This window comes from Yamadazyma tenuis, chromosome 7 (genome assembly GCF_029203305.1).
Source record: "Yamadazyma tenuis chromosome 7, complete sequence".
In the NCBI taxonomy this organism is placed as follows: Eukaryota; Fungi; Ascomycota; class Pichiomycetes; order Serinales; family Debaryomycetaceae; genus Yamadazyma; species Yamadazyma tenuis.
In genome coordinates this window covers 863,573-886,911 of record NC_089467.1, presented here as the reverse complement: position 1 = coordinate 886,911, position 23,339 = coordinate 863,573, and the positions used below count along the sequence as shown (strand labels likewise).

The following is a 23,339-nucleotide window of genomic DNA, read 5'->3' as shown; positions in this document are numbered from 1 at the left end:
ATTTTCAATTAAGATCCTCCATAATGTTTGGGTTTGCTAGGAACACCTCCAGCGCCTTGGTACCTGTGTCCAAGCAGAGTAGTCGGTATGCATCGCGAGGAAAGAAGGTGGTGAGTAAGTTCAAGAAAGTCGACATTCAGTTGTTAAAAGACCATCCCACCCTCGGCCAAAAAGGTGAGGTTGTTTCTGTTAAAGCTGGATTTATGAGACAACAATTGCACCCATTCAAATACGCCTCCTACACGTTGAACGGCCTTCGAATCCCAGTTGTCGAGAAAAAGGTAGCTGTGGTGAATACACCACCTGTAGTGACTTCTGCATCAATTCAGAAACCAAGTGTTGGCTCCTTCAATAAAGAGGATTTTTCTGCCTTGTTCGACACATTGAAGACCTCCGGTAAGAACAAGAGAACTTCGAAGCTGGAGATTTCCTTCGAAAGCATCAACGAATCAAGCAGCTCAGAAGGTAGCTTCAGTGCTTCTGAAATCAGAGAATACGTTCCTTCCGTTATCACACTTGTGACTGGAAAAGGTGTGTCTTTGCCTGTCACCAAAGCCGCCTTGGCCACTCATGTGTTCAATGTATCTGGTTTGGAGATTCCTCAATCAGCTATTCGAATCGCCGATAGTTCCAAAAAACCAATCACTTCCATTGAAGCGGCAGGCGAATACTCATGGGTCATCGATACACCTGAAAACCTCCCGGTTCGTATCTCTCTTACTGTGCAATGAGACAAGCCACCAAAGTATGTATAATTGGGTCTTCCCAACTGTTAGTGTAAATAGATAGATAATGCAAAATTCGCAAAAACTAAAACATACTATGGGTAACTTAAGGTTCACTGCAGCAAAAACTTCAACTATTTCTAAAAGGAATTTGTTTGGTTCACCTTCCAAGAAGAATAAAAGTCCCATAAAGGACCTCCTACCTTCACAAGCAAAATATAAGCAGAATTTGAAAGCTAAACACCTACCTAGTAATGAATTAGGATCCCCAAAGAAGTCATCCAGCCTGGATTCCAGATTAGCTATCGATGACTACAACGTTGAACTAGACTACCAGCTCTCCAAAAAGCATGACATCATCACAGCTATAGACACTATAATTTCCAACCAGTGGTCGGAGGCATCAACAATAAATACACGTTATTCATCCAAAGAAGATGTGATTTCCAAATCAATGGAACACCTAGTATTCCAACTAAAAGGGCTAGCGATGTCTACAAAGGCAGAAATCATGAAGTACAGAACTACGCATATTCCCCAAGGGCTTGTGACAACCAACCAGCTTTACTCCATTTTCGACAAGGAAGGTAATACGTTTGTCGATAGGAATATAGAGTTGTCTATCAGGAAGGGCCAGATCAGGAAATTTGTTATCACCAACGCTGCTCCCATTATCCAGACGTCAAACGATCAGGCCCGCAATGGCAAGATCACATATGGGTACGAGAATGTAGAGGTATTGGTCAAAACAGGTGTTTTCTACAGTAAAATCCAAGAAACATTGTCTAAATTAACAGACAGTTTCCAGATCAAAGTCTTGCAGAAGTTTGAAAAATTCACAAAGGAAAACCCAACAACATTGTTTATTAGTACTGAAGACTCTTTCTTGGAGTCTGAATTGACTACGCTTGTGGAATTAGGGTTTATCACATTGACCTCCAACCATAAGAATGAGATTGAGTCTCAGCAGTATGCATTATCTTTCCCTAATTGTGGAACCTATTTGAAACTCGTCAATAATGGCCGGTCATGGTTGGTCAAGACTTTGAACAAGTGTAAATTTCATGAGCTTTTGGAGCTGGAATTGTTCAACAGATGGGAAGGTATTGACTTAAATGATAACAGCAAAATGTCCAACTTTCGTAAGCCCTTCTACGGATTTGACTTGAATTGGATATTGGCAGACGCTCTTGGAGCTGGAATTATAGAGGTGTTTAACACACCAGTTGGAAGAGGCTGGAAACTTACTGGCAAGAGATAGAAATAAGGATTATATATTTATACAAAAGTGTCAAACTTGATTACATTCTAACTCTTTGTTTCTTTTGAAGCTTCTTTTGCTTCTTTTCCAGCTCCTTCTTCTCCAACTTGGCTTGTTCTTCAGGACTCAAGTTTCTGATCTTTTCCCTTTCTTCTCTCTTTAACTTGGCCTTTTCTTCAGCTTCGATTTCTAGTCTTTCCTGTTCTAGGGCCTTCAAGATTTTGTTCAATTCGGTTTCTCTGGTCTTGGCTACCTTTTTCAAACTTTCGGACTTGAAGGTAATGGACTTTTCGGCGATACCGTCAATGATAGAAAATATAGCATCTAAAGTCTTGGAAATTTGAGCAATTTGAGCCTTTTTGGAAGGTAAGCTCATGGAAATAACAATTCTCCGGTAAGGGGCATAACCTTCTGGAGAATCTGGCTTTTCAGTAGCTTGGTCAGTGAACGCAATATATCTGATATATGAAGCAGCTTCAATAGTCAAAGCATCAGCCAAAGCTGGAGTCAATAACTTGTCATGGAATTCGCTACCTTCACTCATAAATACAAATGATTCAGGGATCTTGGTAGAGTCAACGGTTCTGGTCAAAGACAAAAAGTAATTGAACTTTCTGAAGTCATTCATTCCAAGTTTAGACACAATTGCGCTGATAAAGTTATCATAAGGAATTGAAGGTTGAATGACGATATCAACCTTATCGATAGGCTTTTGAACGTACTCAGTGAAATAGGACATAATACCTTCAAGAATCCAAACAAAAATGTTGTTTCTTGGTCTCAATTTAAAGTCAAAGTTGACCTTGGCGATGTTTTCTCTACCAGTGGCATAAGAAGAATAGTTTTCAGGGGAATCCTTGATGTACAAGTCTTCCTTAGAAACTCCCACTTGGAAAAAGTTTGCTTCCAAAGTTTCCTTGGTTCCTTCCAAAAACTTGGTAACTAAACTCTTGTTGTACAAATCACCAATCTTGAATAAAACCACAAACCCAAGGGTGAAACTGATAGTGATCAATTCCAATCTCCAGTCGTTATTCTTGATACGATCCCATACAGTCAGGGAAGCAACATCCTCCACAGTGGTACTAGCAGCAGCAACAGCTGCCATTAATGCAATAGATGTGATAATCTGTAACATTATTTATTATGGCGAAAGATAGTAGAATTTTTCAAGGCAAAAATTGGACGAAAATGCTCGCCATTTTTCGTGGAATGTTTTATCTCCACACAATATTTACGATGCACTTGTACGGAATAACTATAGGAATTAAATTTGATGACGGTCGATGGATTGATGTGACCAGTATCTATGTACATATGAAAGTGGGTGCCATACCAGACTACTCTTTTCTCTTTTTCAGTACCTCGTTTTCACCTCCTGGTTGTACCTCTCTGTACTGTGCCATACCCTCATGAACAGCATTGGTCACTAGCTGTCTCAATGCTTCCTCGGGATTCTCACCGTTGATAATTGCCTCGATTTGCTTTCTCCTGTCTTCACTAATTTCTCCTTCTACTTCAGACTCCAAAGAAAACCTGATATTCTGTCCGTCCACTGCTTCAGGAAGCGACAGATGTATATCTGATGAACCAGAGGCAGCCTCTTCGCTAGGTGTTGCTGTTTGAACAGCATCTGGGCCCTCAGCTTCATATTTAACCGTCTTTAAATACTCGATGAGCTCTGGGAACTCTTCATCCTCTATTCTATACTCCAAGGCGGTGAGGCCATCCTCGTTTTTGATAGTCCAGTCACAGTCAAGGTCTTTGACCAATACTTTGGCGGTACGTACATCTTCACAGTGGTGCAAGGGCGTGTCGCCTTCGTTATCCTGGATATTTATATCACCTCCTTTGCTGATTAAGAGTCGCAAAAGCCCAATATGGCCATAGGAAGCAGCAGCATGGATGGGAGTGTACCCATTTGGGTCCTTCGCATTAGGAGTATATTGACCTGACTTCAAGAAGTCGTCGACAATGGCCACCTGGTTGTCAGCGGCTGCCACCCAGATATTAGAGACCATCTGTATCTTGTTAAGAAAAAAAATGAGATGTAGGTGATATGCGCAATTTTTCAAATCTTCATTTCCACCGCTCGATGTCTTCACAAGAGAACACCACCAGCAAACCATCGCCACCCGAAAAGCTCTCGGGGTTCGACTGGTGGCGCCGGAGCATGCTGTACCGGACCGGAATGGGCATGAGTGATGCAGACAAGCGTCAGTTTGAAATCGACTACAATGCTAAACAGCTTCCCCAAAGATGCGATGCTTGTGTATCAGAAAGAGACTGGGTTCTTCAGTACTCTCCATCGGTGCGGTTCATGATGGATCATGTGAACAAGCTTGGTGGCAACTTATCGTCCAAGAATATCAAATGTGAAGTATGTGACGACTTGAAGGGTGGAGGGTTTCATCCACAAATGGGGATCTTATTGTGTTCCAATTGGATCCGAGACAAATGGCAGTTGGAAGATATTCTCACCCATGAACTTGTTCACGCGTACGACCACCTTAAGTTCAAGGTTGACTTGACCAACTTAAAACACCACGCATGCACAGAGATCCGAGCTTCGATGTTGAGTGGAGAGTGTCGAATTTTCAACGAAATAAAGAAAACAGGCCTCGCCAATTTCGACAAGAAGTTCCAGGCATGCATCAAGAGAAGAGCCACGCTATCGGTGTCGGCGAATCCGAACTGTAAAACCAAGCAAGACGCTGAAAATGCCGTTAATGCGGTGTGGATGTCGTGTTTCAACGACACACGGCCTTTTGAAAGAGTGTACCGTTGATAGTTGCCCAACACCAACAAATTATCCCCATTAGTGTCTCTTTGTACATAGTAATTTATATTTCATCATGTTGGGGTGTTTATCGCCTGTGCCGAATAAGCCGCGCCGGCAGGCATTAATTATAAAGACCGAACTCTTCCCTCGTGATTACAATTTGTTTGTACTTTAGTGGTTCTAATGCAACACCGGGAGACAGACCAAAACCTTTCGATAATTGTCGGGAGGAACTCCGGCACCAGAGCCTCTCTTGTGGGTTCTGACGAGTATAAGGAGTTTAGCACCGAAATAGAGGGTACAGGCACCTCAGAAATTGATCAATCATTTCCACAGTCAGAGATCCAGGATGTGCCTGTAGAGGTTATCCGGACCAAAATCAACTCAATTGATGCCAAGCACCGCCACACACGGGTCAAGAAGCCCAAGAGAGGTGAATCGACGTCTGAATCGACTGCGGATGGTCCTAATTACCGGTCGCAGTTTGGTGATATTAAGTTCTTGGAAACCTCAACAACCATTTTTGATGCTGACTACTTCAAAGACTCCGAGATGTACGGGATATACGTCTTGTTCTGGTTGGCCACGGGGTTCTTGATGGTGAACAATATTGTTCACGCCTGGATTGACCAGTCTGCCCCCTTTTATCAGTTACCTGTGGTTCAGGTCTTGAGAAAGGATCTCTGGAAAGTAGCCTTGGTGGACTGCTTGATGTACTTGTCCACGTACTTTGCGTACTTTGTTCAGAAATTGTGCAAGTTGAAAGTTCTCAATTGGCAAAGGACAGGATGGTTTATTCAAGGCACATATGATTTCTTCTTCCTATTGTTCTGGTCTTTGGTGGCTTCTGAGCATATACTTGGATTCCCATGGATCGGAAGAGTATTTTTGATGCTTCACTCATTGGTGTTTCTAATGAAGATGCACTCGTATGGGTTCTACAATGGCTATCTCTGGACGATTTCGGAGGAGTTGGAATTTTCTGAAAAGTATATCAGCAGGTGCACACCGGATAACCACCTGGTTTCACCTGAAAAAGACTTGGATGAACATAAGCAAACGCTTTTGAACAGTATCAAGTTCTGTAAGTTTGAATTGGCCTTTCAGGCGTCTGCTAACTATACTTCCAATGATCCAAATGTGATTTTAGATGGCCCCAGTGTGAAATTTCCTGATAACATTACTGTGGAGAACTTTTTTTGGTTTTCGATGTTCCCAACCGTCGTGTATACATTGAACTTCCCTAGAACCAAAAGAATCAGATGGAGCTATGTAGGAGAAAAAGTGTTGGCAGTGTTTGGGATTTTCTTCTTGATGATCATAATCGCCCAAAAAGGCTTCTATCCACTTATTCTTCAGGCCAGAGCCGCCAAAACGCTCCCTTCGGGGTTAAAGGTGCAACAGTATTTCCTTGTCCTAATTGATATGATTCCCTACTTTTTGTTGGAATATATCTTTACATTTTTCATTATTTGGGAGTTCATTTTGAATGTGATTGCAGAACTCAGCTGTTTTGCAGATAGAGACTTCTATGGTCCTTGGTGGTCATGCTCTGACTGGGGGGAGTTTGCAAGAATCTGGAATCGTCCCGTGCATAAATTCTTATTGAGACATGTTTACCACTCTTCTATCAGCACGATTCGGTTGAACTCGTTTCAAGCATCCATTTTCACGTTTGTTTTATCCAGTCTTGTTCATGAGTTGGTAATGTTCTGCATTTTTCGAACGTTTAGAGGATACTTATTGTTGTTGCAGATGTCTCAGCTTCCGATGATGATGATAGCTAAAACGCCGCTAATGAAAGGAAGGAAAACTTTGGGAATTGTGGTTTGTTGGGTGGGTTTTATTTCAGGGCCTAGTATAATTTGTACTCTTTACTTGTTCTTTTAGATATTTAGTGAAGATTATTTTTTGTTGCAGCCATTTGGCTATCTCCGCGCACAACCAAACGCAGAAAAAAAATCTGTTTAAATCATCGCTAGCCAGTAAAAATGTCAAGACCAGAGGAGATTGCCCCAGCAGAAATATTCTATAATGACGATGAGTCGTTCAAGTATACGTCCAATAGTCGTGTACAGATGATCCAGGCTAAAATGACTTTGAGAGCGTTGGACTTGTTGAATCTTGAGTCTGAGGAGCCTCATCTCATTCTTGATCTTGGATGTGGTTCTGGATTGTCAGGAGAAATTTTGACAGAGGAAGGATATAACTGGATAGGCATGGATATTGCTCCGAGCATGTTGGCCACAGCCATTGACAGAGGGATCGAAGGAGACTTATTTTTAAGTGACTTGGGAAATGGGGTTCCCTTCAGAGCCGGAACCTTTGATGCGGCCATTTCTATTTCAGCTATCCAATGGTTGTGTAACGCCGATTCCAGTGGTAGTGACCCCAAGAAGAGACTCATGACATTCTTCAACACATTATATGCTTCTTTGAAGAGAGGAGGGAAGTTCGTGGCCCAATTTTACCCTAAGACTGATGACCAAACTGAGTCTATTTTGGGTGCTGCTAAAGTAGCAGGTTTTGGTGGAGGATTGATTATCGACGAGCCAGAAAGTAAGAGAAATAAAAAGTACTATCTCGTTCTCACTGCGGGAGTCTCAGACAGAGGCGTGAACTTGGAAGGGGCTGAGATGGATGCTCCAGAGATGAAGCGGAAATTGAATAAGAAGATGATGAGAAAGATGGAGTCCGGCAAGGATTTCATCAATAGAAAGAAGGAGATCATGAGAAAAAGAGGAAGAAAAGTTGCTCTCGATTCGAAGTTCACAGGAAGAAAGAGACGTTCACGGTTTTAAACCCAGCCCTTATTGTACACTAGCATTTATACATATTTTAGCATCGCCATATAATAGGAATCATATCAGTAAATCTCATCCCGCGACCATTTTTTTTCGCAAATAGGAATCGTGAAAAATTTAGAGTATCTACCCATACAGAATGTTCACAAGATTCACGTCCGGCTTAAAGCCTTTAAGGATATCAGTGCAGGCCATTAGGACGTTCATTCCTACTGTCAAAGGTATGTGTTGATGTTTTTTTCCAGGTTCTGACCCAGTACTAACCCGTTTTAGCCTCTTCTCAAACGCCCACTGTGTTTGAACCTTTACCTTCAAAAAGAAACGGCCAAAGCGTCATGAAATACTTACACGAAAAACTCACGAAGAAGTACGACCCAACGGGCAAAAGAACAGCCTTGGTAGACCAACAGAAAGGGTTGAGATCTGGAGATATCATCAAAGTTACCTACTTGGATAGAACCAGTGTGGTGGGACAAATCATTGCCATCAAAAGATCCGTAAGAAACGTGGGAACCAACATATTGCTCAGAAACAAAATCAACAAGTTGGGGGTGGAGGTCAGAATTCCCTTGTACAACCCCAAGATCAGAAACATCGAGGTGTTGTACAAACCCAAGAAATACATGCCTAGAAGAAAGCACTTTTACATCAGAAACACCAAGTACGACGTGGGTGACGTGGAGGCTTTCTTGAGCAGAGAAAAGAGAAAGCAAGACCTGTAAATAGATAGACCTTTTTTATCATTATTCATATACATATACTGTTAAGGGCTGATATCACTATCACTATTATCTTGCAACCCCCTCAACCGTTCAGCGAGCTGATCACCAAACCGCTTGCGGAAACATGCCGAGGTTTCAGTCATTAGTGCTTCAAATGTCTCGAAGTGTTTGGAAGGGTTATCTAAGATGTACCAACCTCTTAGCTCCACCGAGATGTCTTTGGTTTGTCCCTCTCCGAACTTAACCCGAAGATGGCTGGGCTTTCGGCCCAATACGTTCATCACGTCACCCATGAACTCATAGGATAAGCGTAATTCAAGGACGTCAAAAAACGACTGATATTCCCGGTGGATGGTTGATAGTTCGGTGTTCTTTTGGTGCAAGTCCATGTTAATTTTCAGTCTCAAACCGCACTGAGGCATACATATAACCCCGGTGGTCACGACGACAGTTACCACCACGCTGGTGGCACCACATTCCGCTCGAGCCGCTCCAGGGACAAAAGCTTCACCATTGTATATGATTTTGCCAGCTTACATTTACAAGAAATTCTACTGAATTTAGACACAACTGATTCCCAATATTCCATCATGATGTCAATACCAGGCGCCCAGAAACGTGCTCCACGAGGGTTACTCTACGCGTTTATCCACTTGTGAACCTTATCAAAATAGCTACAGAAGAGTTACTTTGACACCAGGGTGGATATGCGATTGATGTTAGAGACTTCAAGTGCGTGGAAAACTTTTCCAATATATAGCCAGTATGAGCGCCGGGTAACTGGGGCCAGATCAAAGTGCGGTTTGTGAAATAAGATATTTTCAACAGCAGCTATGACTACTATTGCGCCAGAGAAGTTCATTGGTAGCAGTTTGCGAGTGGAGTTGAGTGACAACCGTGTCCTTGACGGGGTGTTGACGGTGGTGGACCCATTCGGCAACTTGTTGATGTCCAATGTGTACGAGACTAATAAGCTGAACCGTCGAGAGGTGGGCCTTGTGAGCGTTCCTAGAGCAACCATCAGTAAGTTGTATATTGACAAACGGACATATCAGCTGCTAAAATAACGGGCGATGGATGAATGCTAATGGGCTGATCGGGCATACGAAGTTCGCCCCTGCTTTTTGATATTCTGCTTTTTGGTATTCTGCTTTTGTCCAGAATAGATCAGGCTAGCCTCATCTACTTGGATAGGCACCAAAATAATCAATTTTCTTCGCTTGGGATCTGTATATGGGGGCTGCAAGTACTTTTCAGGTACCAGAACTGGTTTCCGAATGATCACCGTACGACCCTGAGAGTCCACGGACTCTTCTTCTTCCCATACGGTTTTCTCGTACCCCCAGTCCTCGTCATCACAATCGGTGTCTGAGCCCAGGGCAGTGTCCGAACTGTCACTGGGGATGGTGTTGGCAGGACTTCCAGGCTCAGTGGATGAAGGACGGGTGATAGTCCAAGTTTTGGTTTTGATTGGCTTTGTGGTATTATGGGGAGGCAAATACCCAGGGGGATACCTTCCGTTAGTTGGCTGGCCGTGCTCCAAGCAGGTTCCAAAGTAGTGGTCTCTGGCTGCCTCAAACGTGCCATAGGGGCATATATCAACCAAACATCCAAGAATCGAGTCTTGGTCTCCACAGAGACACTTGATGTCAGTATGGCCACCAACACAGAACTGGGCCATTTCGTTGATACAGCTGAGAAAGCATGCGGGTGGAGTGGCCAAGACCCCGGTCATCATAATGTAATTAGACATTAAATACCAAATCATATTCAAATACATGTTTGTGGAAGTAAGTTGCAAAAGACGTTTGATTGCAAAACGCGAAAAAATTTAAGGTTCTGCAAAGCCTGGAGTGCCCGCTAACCTAAGAAGTTCAAACAACAAAACTAAAACTTAAGTTTGTGCAATACAAGATGCCCAGTTCTTCCACGAAAACTGAAAGGTCACAAGTACAATTTGAAGATTACTGGCATGGGTAGAACCCCTCAACCAGTCCATTTACGGAACAATGCACCTTTAGCGTCAATGAGTTGGAGTGCGACCAGACAAAAATTCAGGTCTCGCAAAAACATATCATAAAAATCTCAGTTGTTATTTTAAAACTTGAAGTTTGACACCTACAAATCATGCAAGGGTCTTATAAAAATAATGGGTTACCGCGTCCTTACTATATGAAGCCTGTCAAGGGTAAGGGAAAGAAGGGATCTCCTTATGAGTCGATGCAGTCCAACTATTTTTCAACGCCTAAGAAAAAGATTATTGGGTACTTGTTTATGCTTTGTTTCTTTAGCTTGAGTTTCTATTGGTTGGGTCAGCTGATGCGAGCCGCTCCTGATGCTGAGTATGACATTGACATCGGACAGGCATCAACCAAAGTTGGAATCAACAACATTTTAGGTGTGGTTGAAAATGACAAGGATTCCAGCAATCTTGGTTTGGCAGGAAATTTGGCTGTGGGCAGCAAAGGGGACGTGGGGATTGGTGTGAATGAGGCCCCCAAAGGTGGTATGGCCAATGAGGCCCCAGTGGTGGGGAATGATGAAGATGAGGTAATTGAAGGTAAAAAGAAGCAAAAGCCGGTGGATGATCATTTAGTGGACGAAGATCTGATTCTTAAGGATGAGTAGCTTATGATTTACGAGTAGCAAGTAGCCACATATACATTATATTTCGTTTTATTAATACAAATACTTGCTTATACAATAGTGGATCAGACCGATTTAAAAAAAAGGTCCCACCGGGAATCGAACCCAGGTCTCCAGAATCAGAATCTGATGTGATAACCACTACACTATGGGACCAATGCGTGTCTACTTTTTGACATGGCGCACACCAATGCAGCAAACTGGATTTTAAGGGAATAGACACTGCTACATTAGTGGCACACTGTCAATTGGGGTATATCTTATACTCGTAACCGAAGTCCATCTAGTCAACATCTTAGGCGCCATTCTTGTTCCGTTCATTACGTATTACATTTGCCTTGTTCACTATCGGCTGAGATCGATATCAGTGCGCCGGGTAAGACACCGTGGTGATCTAGCGCGTAAATTATGGCACGATGATCACAGTTTATAGGGCAACGGTAGGGATGCCGTACCCAAATATACCCGTACAGAAGATATCTTGCGATAGCAGACTCAACAGAACATCACATCAATTCCACACAAAAATTGATCTGCTGATATCTAAAATCGATCACCACTAAACCACTGACGTTCAGAGCCATCCCTTCCAATCCCAACTATCCATCTCTGTATAATTGCCTCCAGAATCATATTCTGCTCACCTGAATTGTATGCAGGGTACTAAAATTTTTTCTAAGCAGATGTCCTTAAAGAAAAAATTTATCAGAAAATTTTTTCCTCTTTCTATATAAGCAAAGCAAATTCCTTTGAAGTTTTTTCACATTTTTCTTAGGAAGAACACCTTGGATATCTTAGAAAGGAAATGTCTGCTGCCAGTGAATCAAAATATTCCACTGAAGTGCTTTCCGAATTGTTGAGCAAGTTAAAAGTTGCCGACAACAAGGAGGAAGCTGCTTCTAACATTTCATCGTTTTTGAACTCTTCGATTGTTGAACACGATGCTCCTGTTGAGTTCTTTGCTGACTTGAAGAAGCAAATCGCCGACAAGAAGGATGCTGAAGCATCTCTTGCTGCTTTAGCTGCTTACACTCATATTGCCTCTGCTAATGCTTTGTCACCAACTGTTGAGCCATACGTGGTTGCATTGGTGCCAGAAGTTGCCGCTAAGGCTGGTGACAAAAACAAGGATCTTCAAGTCGCTGGTGCCGAAGCTTTGCTTGCCATTGCCAAGGCCATCACCCCAACCTCCATCAAGGTGATTTTGCCATTGTTGTTGGAAAGTTTAACTTCCACCAACAAGTGGACTGAAAAAACCGCTGTTTTGGGTGCCATTTCTCAATTGGTTGACACCGCGAAGGCCCAAATTGCCTTGAGAATGCCTGAATTGATTCCAATTTTGTCTGAAACCATGTGGGATACCAAGAAGGAGGTTAAGGCCACAGCTCTTGCCACCATGACTAAGTCTACCGAAACCATCGATAACAAGGATATCGAAAAGTTTATTCCTCGTTTGATTGACTGTATTGCCAACCCTACCGAAGTCCCAGAAACCGTGCACTTGTTGGGTGCCACCACCTTTGTGTCTGAAGTCACCATGGCTACCTTGTCCATCATGGCTCCTTTGTTGTCCAGAGGTTTGGCTGAAAGAGACACCGCCATCAAGAGAAAGGCTGCTGTCATTGTCGATAACATGTGTAAGTTGGTCGATGATCCTCAAGTTGTTGCTCCTTTCATGGCCAACTTGTTGCCAGCTTTGAAGGCTAACTTCCAAACTATTGCTGACCCAGAAGCCCGTGAAGTTACTCAAAGAGCTTTGAACACCTTGAGAAGAGTTGGTGCCGTTGGTGAAAACGACGCTATTCCAGAAGTTTCCACTGCTGGTGACATTCCAGTTACCTTGGGAGTCTTCAAAGAATTGGTTAAGGACCAAAAGATTGGTGCTAGATTCGAACCAGTCTTGGAATACATTGCTGCTATTGGTGGTGACTTGGTTGATGAAAGAGACATCCACCCAGGATCCTGGTTGCAAAACGTCTTGCCTTTCGCTACCATCTTCTTACATGAAAAGGAAGCTAAGGAAATCATTGAAGAATACAGAAAGAGAGCTATTGATAACATTCCAGCTCCTCCATCTTTCGAAGATGAAGAAGATGATGGTGAAGACTTGTGTAACTGTGAGTTCTCTTTGGCTTACGGTGCTAAGATCTTGTTGAACAAGACTCAATTCAGATTGAAGAGAAATAGAAGATATGGTTTGTGTGGTCCAAATGGTGCTGGTAAGTCCACCTTGATGAGAGCTATTGCCAATGGTCAAGTTGAAGGTTTCCCAACCCAAGATGAATGTAAGACCGTTTACGTCGAACATGATATCGATGGAACTCACGCCGAAACCAGTGTTCTTGACTTTGTGCTTTTGGATGGTGAAGTTGGTTTGACCCTGGATGCTGTCGAAGACAAGTTGAGAGAATTCAACTTTACCGAAGAAATGATCAAGATGCCAATTACCTCTTTGTCCGGTGGTTGGAAGATGAAGTTGGCTTTGGCCAGAGCTGTGTTGAAGAACGCTGATATCTTGTTGTTGGATGAACCAACTAACCATTTGGATACCGTCAATGTTGCTTGGTTGGTCAACTACTTGAAGACCTGTGGTATCACTTCTATCATTGTTTCCCATGACTCTGGTTTCTTGGACAATGTTGTTGAATACATTATCCACTACGAAGGTTTCAAATTGAGAAAGTACAAGGGTAACTTGTCTGAATTCGTCAAGAAGTGCCCATCTGCTCAATCTTACTACGAATTAGGAGCCTCCGAATTGGAATTCCTGTTCCCAGAACCTGGTTTCTTGGAAGGTGTTAAGACCAAGCAAAAGGCTATTGTCAAGGTTTCTAACATGACTTTCCAATACCCAGGTACTGCTAAGCCACAAATCAGAGACATTAACTTCCAGTGTTCTTTGTCTTCTAGAATTGCTGTTATTGGTCCTAACGGTGCTGGTAAATCTACTTTGATTAACGTGTTGACTGGTGAATTATTGCCAACTATTGGTGAAGTTTACGTTCACGAAAACTGTAGAATTGCTTACATTAAACAACATGCATTTGCTCACATTGATAACCATTTGGACAAGACTCCATCTGAATATATTCAATGGAGATTCCACACTGGTGAAGATAGAGAAACCATGGACAGAGCTTCTAGACAAATCAACGAAGACGATGAAAAGGGAATGGAAAAGATCTTCAAGATTGAAGGATCTCCAAGAAGAATTGCTGGTATTCACGCTAGAAGAAAATTCAAGAACTCTTACGAATATGAATGTTCTTGGACTTTGGGTGAAAACTTGGGTATGAAATCTGAAAGATGGGTTCCAATGATGTCTGTTGACAACGCTTGGTTGCCAAGAGGTGAATTGATGGAAACTCACTCCAAGATGGTTGCTGAAGTGGATATGAAGGAAGCTTTGGCTTCTGGTCAATTCAGACCTTTGACCAGAAAGGAAATCGAAGAACACTGTGCCATGTTGGGTTTGGAAGCCGAATTGGTGTCCCACTCCAGAATCAGAGGTTTGTCCGGTGGTCAAAAGGTCAAATTGGTCTTGGCTGCTTGTACCTGGCAAAGACCTCACTTGATTGTCTTGGATGAACCAACCAACTATTTGGACAGAGACTCTTTGGGTGCTTTGTCTAAGGCTATCAAGGCTTTCCAAGGTGGTGTTGTTATCATTACTCACTCTGCTGAATTCACCAAGGATTTGACTGAAGAAGTGTGGGCCGTTTTGGACGGTAGAATGACCCCATCTGGTCACAACTGGGTGCAAGGTCAAGGTGCTGGTCCAAGATTGGAAAAGAAGGATGACGACGAAGAAGACAAATTCGATGCTATGGGTAACAAACTTGCTGCTGTTAAGAAAAAGAAGAAGTTGTCTTCCGCCGAGTTAAGAAAGAAGAAGAAGGAAAGAATGAAGAAGAAGAAGGACTTGGGTGACGCTTATGTGTCTTCTGATGACGACGACTTCTAAATGTCTCGGTCTTCTTAAGATTATTACTAAGTTATATGTTTGCTTGTTTTGTAACTAATATTGTTTATACATCTATATTTCAATATAATAGATCCTAATTATCAATGTAGATTTGGCTGCGAATTCATTTCCTAAACCATAATGATTTTGTTGATGGTTTTTGTGTGTTTTCACAGCCTATCGGTGTTTGTGTACGGGTTTATGAATACTACAGTAACTATTGGAACCAAATCATACGCACCATATCCGGCTACTTGTCCTGAAGGTTCAATCATCAGATATGCCCAAGTACGTTTAAATCCACAATCACAAAAAGAGCACCAAAACTAACCACCCAAAAAAGGGACTTTCGGAGTATGAAAACTCGTACATTAATCAGAGGCACCGGTCAACTCAATTGTCACTCAAGCATGTACTCAAAAGAAATTGTATCCCTGGCTTCGAAGCATCCCAAGTTCTTGACTCCTTGAGCCCTGTGAACATAGCCATTGCGATATCAGGAGGTGGATATCGTTCTATGTTAACTGCTGCTGGGGTTTTAGCTGCCTATGACTCTAGGACACCTGGATCTCAAAATCCTGGGCATCTTGGAGGTTTTTTACAAGCAACTAGCTACATTGCTGGCATATCTGGTGGATCCTGGGTAGTGATGAGCGTTGCTGTTAATGATTATAAACCTATGGTGCAGCTAAAAGATGAAGAGCTTCATGCTATTGAAGGAAGGCTTCTCATAGGAATTCCTGATTTCGATCCAGGTTTCAAGGGGAACTCACCCAAATCTGAACATATAGAAACCAGAGAAGATGGAACAGTTAGCTCTGTTCTTAGTTATTTTGGATTCAATAAGAAGAAAGGTACGGAACCAAGATTTTCTACAAAATTATTAACAATGATGGAGAACAAGAACCAAATCTCAGGGGAGAACAAAATCAAAGACATCTATAACTTCTACGAGTCGATTCATAATCAAGTACGCAGCAAGAAGAAGCTGGGATCATACATTTCCTTCACTGATTACTGGGGTAGAGCCCTCAATCAGAAGCTTTTCACCAGCTTCACCTCCAGAACATTCTCCTCGCTCAAGGAGCTTCCGTCAATGAAGTCTTTTGCCCAACCATTTCCTATTCTTTGTGCGGTATTAAAATCGCCTATACAGAAAGAAACAAGCCAGAAGTCACATTTGGTGGAATTTACTCCTGAGGAGTTTGGTTCTTGGGATTCATACATGCCAGGATTTATAAAGACTAAATACTTAGGGTCCACCATCAAAAATGGGTTTCCAGTTGATGGCTGCAAAATGGGCTATGATGATGTGGGTTTTTTGGTGGCTACTTCTTCCTCGCTCTTTAACAATGTGTTTTTGTATGTCTACAACTACTTGATGAAAGTTAACCACGAAGAGAAGACAGCCATTCAAACCATCCTTCTGACATTTGGCTTGAGCTCCAATTATACTGACCTGAGTATCCCACAGCATCATCCTGACTATGCCATTTACTCACCAAACCCGTTTTCAGAGTACGAAGAAGCTGAAGATTCTATTTCATCGCAACAACACATGTACCTTGCAGATGGTGGAGATGATGGACAGAATATCCCTTTTCAGCCACTTCTCCAACCAGCCCGAAACTTGGACTTGATTCTCGCTTTTGATATGTCTTCGGACCTTTATAACTTCCCAAACGGAAGCTCTCTCACCAAGACTGCCTCAAGATTTCACAATCTGGATGCCACCATGGAAATCAACACATTCTCGATTTCCGGTTACAAACAAGCGGTTTTTCCCAAAGTGCCCAGCGCTGAACAAATAAAACAGCTACCAAATACACCAATGTTTCTAGGGTGTGATTTGATATTTGACTATCCCAGACTTGAAGGATCACACATTAAACAGGTTGACGGTAACTTTCTTCCTCCACTACTAGTATACACCCCGAACCGTCACATATCCTATGCGTCCAATACATCTACATTCCAGCTCAGCTATAATCACAGTGAAATAAACCAGATGTTTCAAAACGGCTATGAGCTTGCGACTGCCAACAACTCGACTGATTTTGCAGCCTGCATCAGCTGCGCAGCTATTAAAAGAAAGGTAGATAAAATGCACTTTAGACAACTCCCAAAAGCTTTGACCATGGGTTTGGATTTACCCGAGTACTGCCATCAGTGTCTTAATAAGTACTGCTGGCATGAAACCAGAATCTCCACTGTTTAAGACTTGGCATTAAAGCAGTTAAATGCCACTGATTATTTTTGAGACGTTTTGCCAGGAAAGAAACTGACCAGTGGCCACTCCTAAACCGAAAAGTCAAACCATAAGTCCAACTACTCGCATAGATATTTTAAATATAATTGTTAGTGGAAGACTATAATACAATACCCAATATTAAAATAATTGTTGGGCTAACAGCAACAATAGAAGAAAACTGGAAATTAAAAATGCCTCTGTGTTCACATAATCCTTGTTCCCGCAGAGCAATACCTATGTAGGTAAACTCCCAGTCTTCATTCCCCAAAAGTGAAGTTCACTCACTGTACCGATGAAAAACGATGGCTGCGGAAATGTTCTACACATCTGAGAAAACGTAAAAAAATTATCTAAACACTAACAAATAAGCTTTTGAAAAGATAATAATCATGATATCGGAAGAGAGTAATCTCCCGATAGAGCTTGCCATTAACTCGTTGTATATGCTTTTCTGTACCATGCTTTTGTTCTTCGTGCTCGTTGGTGTCTCTCTCTTCTACTCGGGACTCACGCAGAGGAGGTCAGCTTTGTTACAACTTGCAATGCCCATGTTACTAACTCCATTTGTACTATTGGAATGGTATATTTGGAGTTACTCTTTGTGTTACTCATCATCTTCTAACCATTTCATTGGAGATTTGGACTTTGCTGTGTTACGACAGTTGAGAGAGTCAGCCGTACTTGTCTACGCTACTCCTAGAGGTGAAATACTATCAATCAACCATTTTTTATTCAACGGGATGTTCAAAATCATATGTGTGGGGTTCACATTCCCAGGATGTATTGCCGAGAGAGGTCGGTTGTTACCGATGCTCTTATTCTTATTTTGCTGGTCTACTATCATCTACAACCCAGTTACTTACTGGTTTTGGAATAGAAATGGATGGCTTTCAACAGAATTCGGAACACTACCGGTGACTGATTTTGCAGGTGGAAACTGCATTCATGTGGTAAGTGGCTTTACGGCCTTGGCCTACAGTTATCTCTTAGGCCCTAGAAATTCAAAGTTGCTCTATAATTATCGAAGCTCTAATAACGGGTTTATTTTGCTAGGAACCTTTTTCATTGCATTCGGATGGTGTGGATTTATTGCTGGGTGTGACTATAAGTTTTCCACATTCTCGATCTATATTATGGTCAATTCGTTGTTGGCAGCATCCGTCAGTAGTGTAGTATGGATGATCATCGACTTCTACTACCTGTCTACTCCTTTAGATGGTAATGGCCATAATAAGTCAGAGAGGAAAATTTCAATCATCTCATTTTCTTCAGGTTTAATGGCAGGCTTGGTGGTGATAACCCCTGCCGGTGGATACGTTTCATCTCCTACAGGGTTCTGGAAAGCAATTGTTTTTGGAGTGATTGGTGGAATATCGAGTAATTTGGCAACCAGATTGAAATTTTTCTTTCATATCGATGACGCTTTTGATATCTTTGCCATTCATGGCATCACAGGGATAGTGGGTTCTTTGCTTACTGGGATTTTTGGAGAATCTTCGTACGGATCAAAAGGAGGATGGGTCGAAGGAAACTTCATCCAGATTTGCTACCAAATATTAGGATGCGTGGTGACAGCTACATATGTGTTTGTGATGTCGCTCTTATTTCTTTACTTGATAGATTGGATTCCTGGCTTCCATTTGAGAATAGACAAGACTTTCAACAAGAGAATGAGAGAACAAAAACTTTCAAATACTCACTTGAACGTGCAAGCTTCATTATCACCAACAAATAACGGATTCGATCATGATACTGCTGTCGGTAGCATAGATACGAAGTTTGAGCACGGAGAGCTCGAAGGGGGTGACCAGTATGAGTTGAATGGTGAATATATGATGGACTTCATGGAGTTTATCAAAGTGATCAGACCTGAAGATTATACCGAAGACTATGCTGGAATTGAACACATCCCAAGTTCAAACCAGATGATGGATTTGAACCGCAAAATTGAATGAACCTTTATATAACGAATAACGAATAACGATTCTAATGCCATATTTTTCTTTGTAGGAATATAAATAATAAAATACAACAACAGTCTATAAGATTAAATAAGGAACTCAGTTGATGAGTCTCATGGTCAACTCAAACATGGCAAAGGTAGCTCCATTTGCTGGAGCAGCTCTCAAGATGGTTGGAATAAATCCTCTATAGAACCCTTTGATACCATTCTTGGCCCAAACGTCTTTGATCACACTCATGGAACCCTTATAAGAAGGTTTGGTCAAAGAGTCTGTTTGCAATTTGGACTTGACCACATCAACAGGATAAATACCGATCCAAAGAGTATAACCAGATAATCCACCAAATAAGCACAATTTCCATCCAGGAATATCGGCTCTTGCAATCTTTTTGTTGCCAGTTTCTCTAGCGATCAAAGCCTCATAAGTTGCAAAGTAGATACCCAACCCAATTGATTCTCTGACAAGTGTTGGAGTCAATCCTTTGAAAATTCCCAGATATAATCCGTTTTGTTTGTAGATTTTAGAAAAGCAGTCAATTGGGCCATTAAATTGCTTCACCAGACCAGATTGTATTTGCAACCGTATACGAATGTGTTCAATTGGAGCTCCCAAGAATCCGTTAGCAAACCCAGCAACCGCGCCACAGTTGAAGAACTGTAACAAGCTTAGTTGACCACCATTTAATTTCCCATCATAGTGTCTTTTCATGAACTCATTTACAGAAAACTGTACCGAAACACAAGCCCCAACCCCTACTAAAGGCGTCAATGTTCCCTTGTAGAACCCTCTCAACCCTTCGTTTCTCACCAACTGTTTCATGACATCTCCTGCTCCTGAGTAGGTTCCTTCAGCAGCGGACTGTAATCTAACTTTCACTGTGTCAAACGGCTGTCCCACCAATACCTGTGCAATACCACCAATAGTCCCGGCAAAAAGATCCTTGGCCACCTGGGCATTAGATTCAAGAGGAGGTTCTTCCAATTCCACAGTCATATTGGTGCTCTAGAATCTTATCGGTGCGATTTTAAATTTTTCAACTCGAGATGAGTCAATGGTTATGCGCGGCTGAATCCTAGGACATGTTTGACAATATACAAAAGCTACTTGTGTTTAATCAGCATGTCGCTCCCGTTCCCGTTCCAGTTGTCTTTCACTATTGACCATAATGAGACCATCGAACGGATTCATACCATTACTAGCATAGTACTGTCCAGTGGACTGAGAGGGGTGAGGACCTTCCATGGACATGCTCGGGGTCAAAATAGGTGAAGCTGCCAACGTGCTATGCGATTGCATTTGGGGTGGACCTTGGGCTTGGCTGTCTGTGTTTAACGGCATGATGGCTTGGGCCGCCGGTCCAAGGGCTGCTACCAATGGAGTTCGCACTTGGGGTATATTCTGAAGTTGGTTCAAGTTGAGCTGAGAATGAGACAACCCCAGCGTGTAAGACGGAAGATTGGTATGGGAGGAGGAAACCGTTGGATGTGCCGACAATGGTGTGAATATATTGGAAACACTTGGTATAGCACTTAATGGAGGTGGGTGAGGTCCCACGCCAGACCCATTATAATCATTGGATATTGACTTGTAGGAAGAGGCTTCTAATAGGATAGTCACGTCTTTGGTTGACTTTGTTAATGTGGACATAGAAGATCTGATTTCGTTGAGAATAGGCAAGTCTTTCATAAGGTTTTTCACTGCCGAGAAAGTCTGAATAATGGCTTTCAAAAACAAGTTTATATCATCCCAAAATAACTTTTTTGTGCTATAATTAGGATCATTACGGATTGTAATCAACTTAGTCTTGATCCTCTTGATGATATCAATGGATGAAACGCACACAGAAGTCAACTCTTTGACCTTTACTGCCACTTGAGGGCCAATGGCACCTTCCGAACTGGAAGAGTCACTGTTGCTGTTGGCACTCGCAATTGCACTCTTACTTATAGCTCTAGTGAGTTCGCCATACACGTCTTGAGCCTTTGATGTGGCAATTTCAATGGACTCATATAACTTAGCATCTACTTCATCACTGCTCTCAGAAGTGGTATTAATAGATAATCCCATCTTTGGTTTATCCTGAACTCTGAACGAAGCACTAGGAACTAGGATCTTATAAGCGTTTAATATTTCGTTGAAACTGCCATAAACAGTCAAATAAAGCATTCTGATAAAGCAAATGTCAATTTTATTGACAAAACTGGCGAAATTATCAGAAAGTAATCCCATTATTGACTTGAATGATTGAATACAAGTGTTTAAAGACTCAAAAATCTTATCAAGATTATTTGAATTTTCTTCCATCAATTCCAAGTTCTCAACCAATGTATCAATGTTAGCTTTTGCACTGTACAAGAAAGAAACCATTTTTATTGTGACTTTCTTATCGGAACAAAACCCACTGAACCTCCTCACAGAAGAGTGCAATTCGCTGAATGCAAAAAGAACTTTTCTCGATACTCCGATTAAGGAATTCGTATCAGATTCCAGATACTTTCTCGCAGGCTTTGAAGGAGAAAGGTCTGAAAGTGACGAACCAAAGGGCTTCAAAGTCAGAGGAGTTTTGTTGAGACCTGAGCTGTGACCGCTGCTCACTGTTCTTCCATGTGACGACACCACTGTGGTTGAACTGGTGGTAGAACTTCCAACAGTTTCTGTATCTTCTGTTTCCGATGAGCTTCCTGAAGCAGCATTTCGGGGTTGTGACACACTTCCATTCCGAGAAGAAGGATTCGATCCATTAGATATACTGCTATGTGTCTGGTGGAATCGGTAAGGTAAGTTTTGGTCTACAGGCACCTCTGCCAAAGTTGATAGACGTCTGAAGTATGCCCCCAGTTTATGCTCTGTGTCGACACCATCAGAATTTTCAAGCATCCTGTCAATTTCCAACAAAGTGTTAGAACGAGACCTGGGGCGGGCAGTAGGACGAGAAGGGGGTGCCAGAATTGTCGGCGTTGCTGGTGGAGAATCTCCCCCATCAGAATTAGAAGCCGTAGCCAAAGTACTGACTGTGGTGGTTCCAACAGCAGGTGGTGGACTGACTAGGTTGAAGGATGAATCAATAGATGAGGATGAGTTGGGGAAAGTTAAAGGGGAAGCAAAATCAATTTGGTCGGTATCTCGAGAATCATCAGACTGGTTGGATGATATTTCATCAGGTTTCTTGATTATTAAGCCCATTCGACGAGCAGCCTTTGATGCTCTTGTCTTGGTTTCTGAGATGTTCTTCGATCTGGAAGCCTGGGGAGTTGATGAAGTTGAAACGGTACTTGCACTTGGGGTGGATCTAGGGGCTGGCTGGGGGGTATCATAGATTTTGGACTCTATGGCAGCTGCATTACTTATCAAGTATGATTTCAATTGACTTACCCACTCGTGCTCCGACAGCTGTTTCTGAAGTCTTTGGATCATTTCTAGTGATGGCTGTACCAAAGGATTATCCAGGATTTCTATCAAATTCAAGCTCGGCAAAGATCCCAAGACTGGCGGCAAGTACCTGAACTTATTATTCTGTAATGATAGAAGTTTCAAGTTGACCATTTGGCCCATCCGAGATCTCAGAAGGTGAAACAAGCGATTGGAAGATAAATCAAGGAATTCTAATTGGGTTAGATCATAAATATCCTGTGGTAACTCAGAAAAGTTGTTATTGTGAAGATCCAAATAGGACAAATTTTTCGTCAACAATTTGAAGTTCAAGGGGAAGGACTCAAGTCCGTTAGCAGCTAGTGATATACTTTCAATCTCCAAAGGAGGATCATACGAATTAATATACTGGTACAAGTATTCAAATATATCACTGAGCAGGAGATTAGGAAGATGGGTCTTTAAGGAGTTGAGCTTCAAAGATCGCTTTTGCTTGAGGACTTCATGTTGATCTGATACAAAATCAAAAACCGCTGACCTTCCACTTAGTAGGGGTAATGACATATGATGGATGTAAGAAGGGGTTTCAGATTCAGTATGAATGTTTCAAACAATTCAGTAGAATTCAATACTTTAGATGTGCGCGCTTTACTTCGTTGCATGTAACTGTCGCTTAGCACTCAGGTACTACGACAGTATTATCGCGAGTGTATGGGGAAATAGGAACCCTTAACCCAGTGTAACCTTTACAGTATCTCTAACTCCACTCAATGCCTGCGAGAATTGTGATCTCTAAACCCCACAGAGGATATCACTGTTCGCATTCAGATCACCACTCGGATCCCTACTAC

The 23,339-nt window shown here is 42.1% G+C and overlaps 12 protein-coding genes and 1 non-coding gene across 13 annotated transcripts; 8 read left to right on the top strand and 5 right to left on the bottom strand. All coding sequences in view use genetic code 12, as the record gives it.

The window, feature by feature from the left end:
- Positions 1 to 23: 23 nt before the first annotated feature.
- PSN45_005229 (uncharacterized protein) lies at positions 24 to 731 on the top strand (the record flags this gene model as incomplete). The annotated part of the gene is made up of 1 exon (XM_006685619.2): positions 24 to 731. One exon carries the CDS (start codon positions 24 to 26, stop codon positions 729 to 731), a length of 708 nt encoding a protein of 235 aa, XP_006685682.1.
- A 61-nt stretch (positions 732 to 792) lies between these two features.
- Positions 793 to 1,986, top strand: PSN45_005228 (uncharacterized protein; the record flags this gene model as incomplete). The annotated part of the gene is made up of 1 exon (XM_006685618.2): positions 793 to 1,986. One exon carries the CDS (start codon positions 793 to 795, stop codon positions 1,984 to 1,986), a length of 1,194 nt encoding a protein of 397 aa, XP_006685681.2.
- A 40-nt stretch (positions 1,987 to 2,026) lies between these two features.
- Positions 2,027 to 3,124, bottom strand: PSN45_005227 (uncharacterized protein; the record flags this gene model as incomplete). The annotated part of the gene is made up of 1 exon (XM_006685906.1): positions 2,027 to 3,124. One exon carries the CDS (start codon positions 3,122 to 3,124, stop codon positions 2,027 to 2,029), a length of 1,098 nt encoding a protein of 365 aa, XP_006685969.1.
- A 202-nt stretch (positions 3,125 to 3,326) lies between these two features.
- PSN45_005226 (uncharacterized protein) lies at positions 3,327 to 4,007 on the bottom strand (the record flags this gene model as incomplete). The annotated part of the gene is made up of 1 exon (XM_006685617.2): positions 3,327 to 4,007. One exon carries the CDS (start codon positions 4,005 to 4,007, stop codon positions 3,327 to 3,329), a length of 681 nt encoding a protein of 226 aa, XP_006685680.1.
- A 74-nt stretch (positions 4,008 to 4,081) lies between these two features.
- ARE2 (Sterol O-acyltransferase 2 (Sterol-ester synthase 2)) lies at positions 4,082 to 6,658 on the top strand (the record flags this gene model as incomplete). The annotated part of the gene is made up of 2 exons (XM_066158445.1): positions 4,082 to 4,733; positions 4,944 to 6,658. 2 exons carry the CDS (start codon positions 4,082 to 4,084, stop codon positions 6,656 to 6,658), a joined length of 2,367 nt encoding a protein of 788 aa, XP_066014542.1.
- A 101-nt stretch (positions 6,659 to 6,759) lies between these two features.
- Positions 6,760 to 8,294, top strand: BUD23 (mitochondrial 54S ribosomal protein bL19m; the record flags this gene model as incomplete). Its single annotated transcript, XM_006685614.2, has 3 exons — positions 6,760 to 7,562; positions 7,711 to 7,793; positions 7,846 to 8,294. The coding sequence occupies 3 exons, from the start codon at positions 6,760 to 6,762 to the stop codon at positions 8,292 to 8,294; spliced, it is 1,335 nt and encodes a 444-aa protein (XP_006685677.2).
- A 41-nt stretch (positions 8,295 to 8,335) lies between these two features.
- On the bottom strand, positions 8,336 to 10,074 carry PSN45_005223 (uncharacterized protein; the record flags this gene model as incomplete). The annotated part of the gene is made up of 2 exons (XM_006685902.2): positions 8,336 to 8,696; positions 9,401 to 10,074. 2 exons carry the CDS (start codon positions 10,072 to 10,074, stop codon positions 8,336 to 8,338), a joined length of 1,035 nt encoding a protein of 344 aa, XP_006685965.2.
- A 347-nt stretch (positions 10,075 to 10,421) lies between these two features.
- Positions 10,422 to 10,922, top strand: PSN45_005222 (uncharacterized protein; the record flags this gene model as incomplete). Its single annotated transcript, XM_006685611.1, has 1 exon — positions 10,422 to 10,922. One exon carries the CDS (start codon positions 10,422 to 10,424, stop codon positions 10,920 to 10,922), a length of 501 nt encoding a protein of 166 aa, XP_006685674.1.
- Positions 10,923 to 11,024: 102 nt separating this feature from the next.
- Positions 11,025 to 11,096, bottom strand: PSN45_005221. Its single transcript has one exon. It is a non-coding gene; the product is annotated as a tRNA-Gln (tRNA).
- A 649-nt stretch (positions 11,097 to 11,745) lies between these two features.
- TEF3 (translational elongation factor EF-1 alpha) lies at positions 11,746 to 14,904 on the top strand (the record flags this gene model as incomplete). Its single annotated transcript, XM_006685610.2, has 1 exon — positions 11,746 to 14,904. One exon carries the CDS (start codon positions 11,746 to 11,748, stop codon positions 14,902 to 14,904), a length of 3,159 nt encoding a protein of 1,052 aa, XP_006685673.1.
- A 141-nt stretch (positions 14,905 to 15,045) lies between these two features.
- Positions 15,046 to 17,122, top strand: SPO1 (lysophospholipase; the record flags this gene model as incomplete). The annotated part of the gene is made up of 2 exons (XM_006685609.2): positions 15,046 to 15,192; positions 15,248 to 17,122. The coding sequence occupies 2 exons, from the start codon at positions 15,046 to 15,048 to the stop codon at positions 17,120 to 17,122; spliced, it is 2,022 nt and encodes a 673-aa protein (XP_006685672.2).
- Positions 17,123 to 17,697: 575 nt separating this feature from the next.
- PSN45_005218 (uncharacterized protein) lies at positions 17,698 to 19,110 on the top strand (the record flags this gene model as incomplete). The annotated part of the gene is made up of 1 exon (XM_006685608.2): positions 17,698 to 19,110. The coding sequence occupies one exon, from the start codon at positions 17,698 to 17,700 to the stop codon at positions 19,108 to 19,110; it is 1,413 nt and encodes a 470-aa protein (XP_006685671.2).
- A 105-nt stretch (positions 19,111 to 19,215) lies between these two features.
- On the bottom strand, positions 19,216 to 23,052 carry SOG2 (RAM signaling network component; the record flags this gene model as incomplete). Its single annotated transcript, XM_066158444.1, has 2 exons — positions 19,216 to 20,121; positions 20,281 to 23,052. The coding sequence occupies 2 exons, from the start codon at positions 23,050 to 23,052 to the stop codon at positions 19,216 to 19,218; spliced, it is 3,678 nt and encodes a 1,225-aa protein (XP_066014541.1).
- Between the last annotated feature and the right edge of the window lie 287 nt (positions 23,053 to 23,339).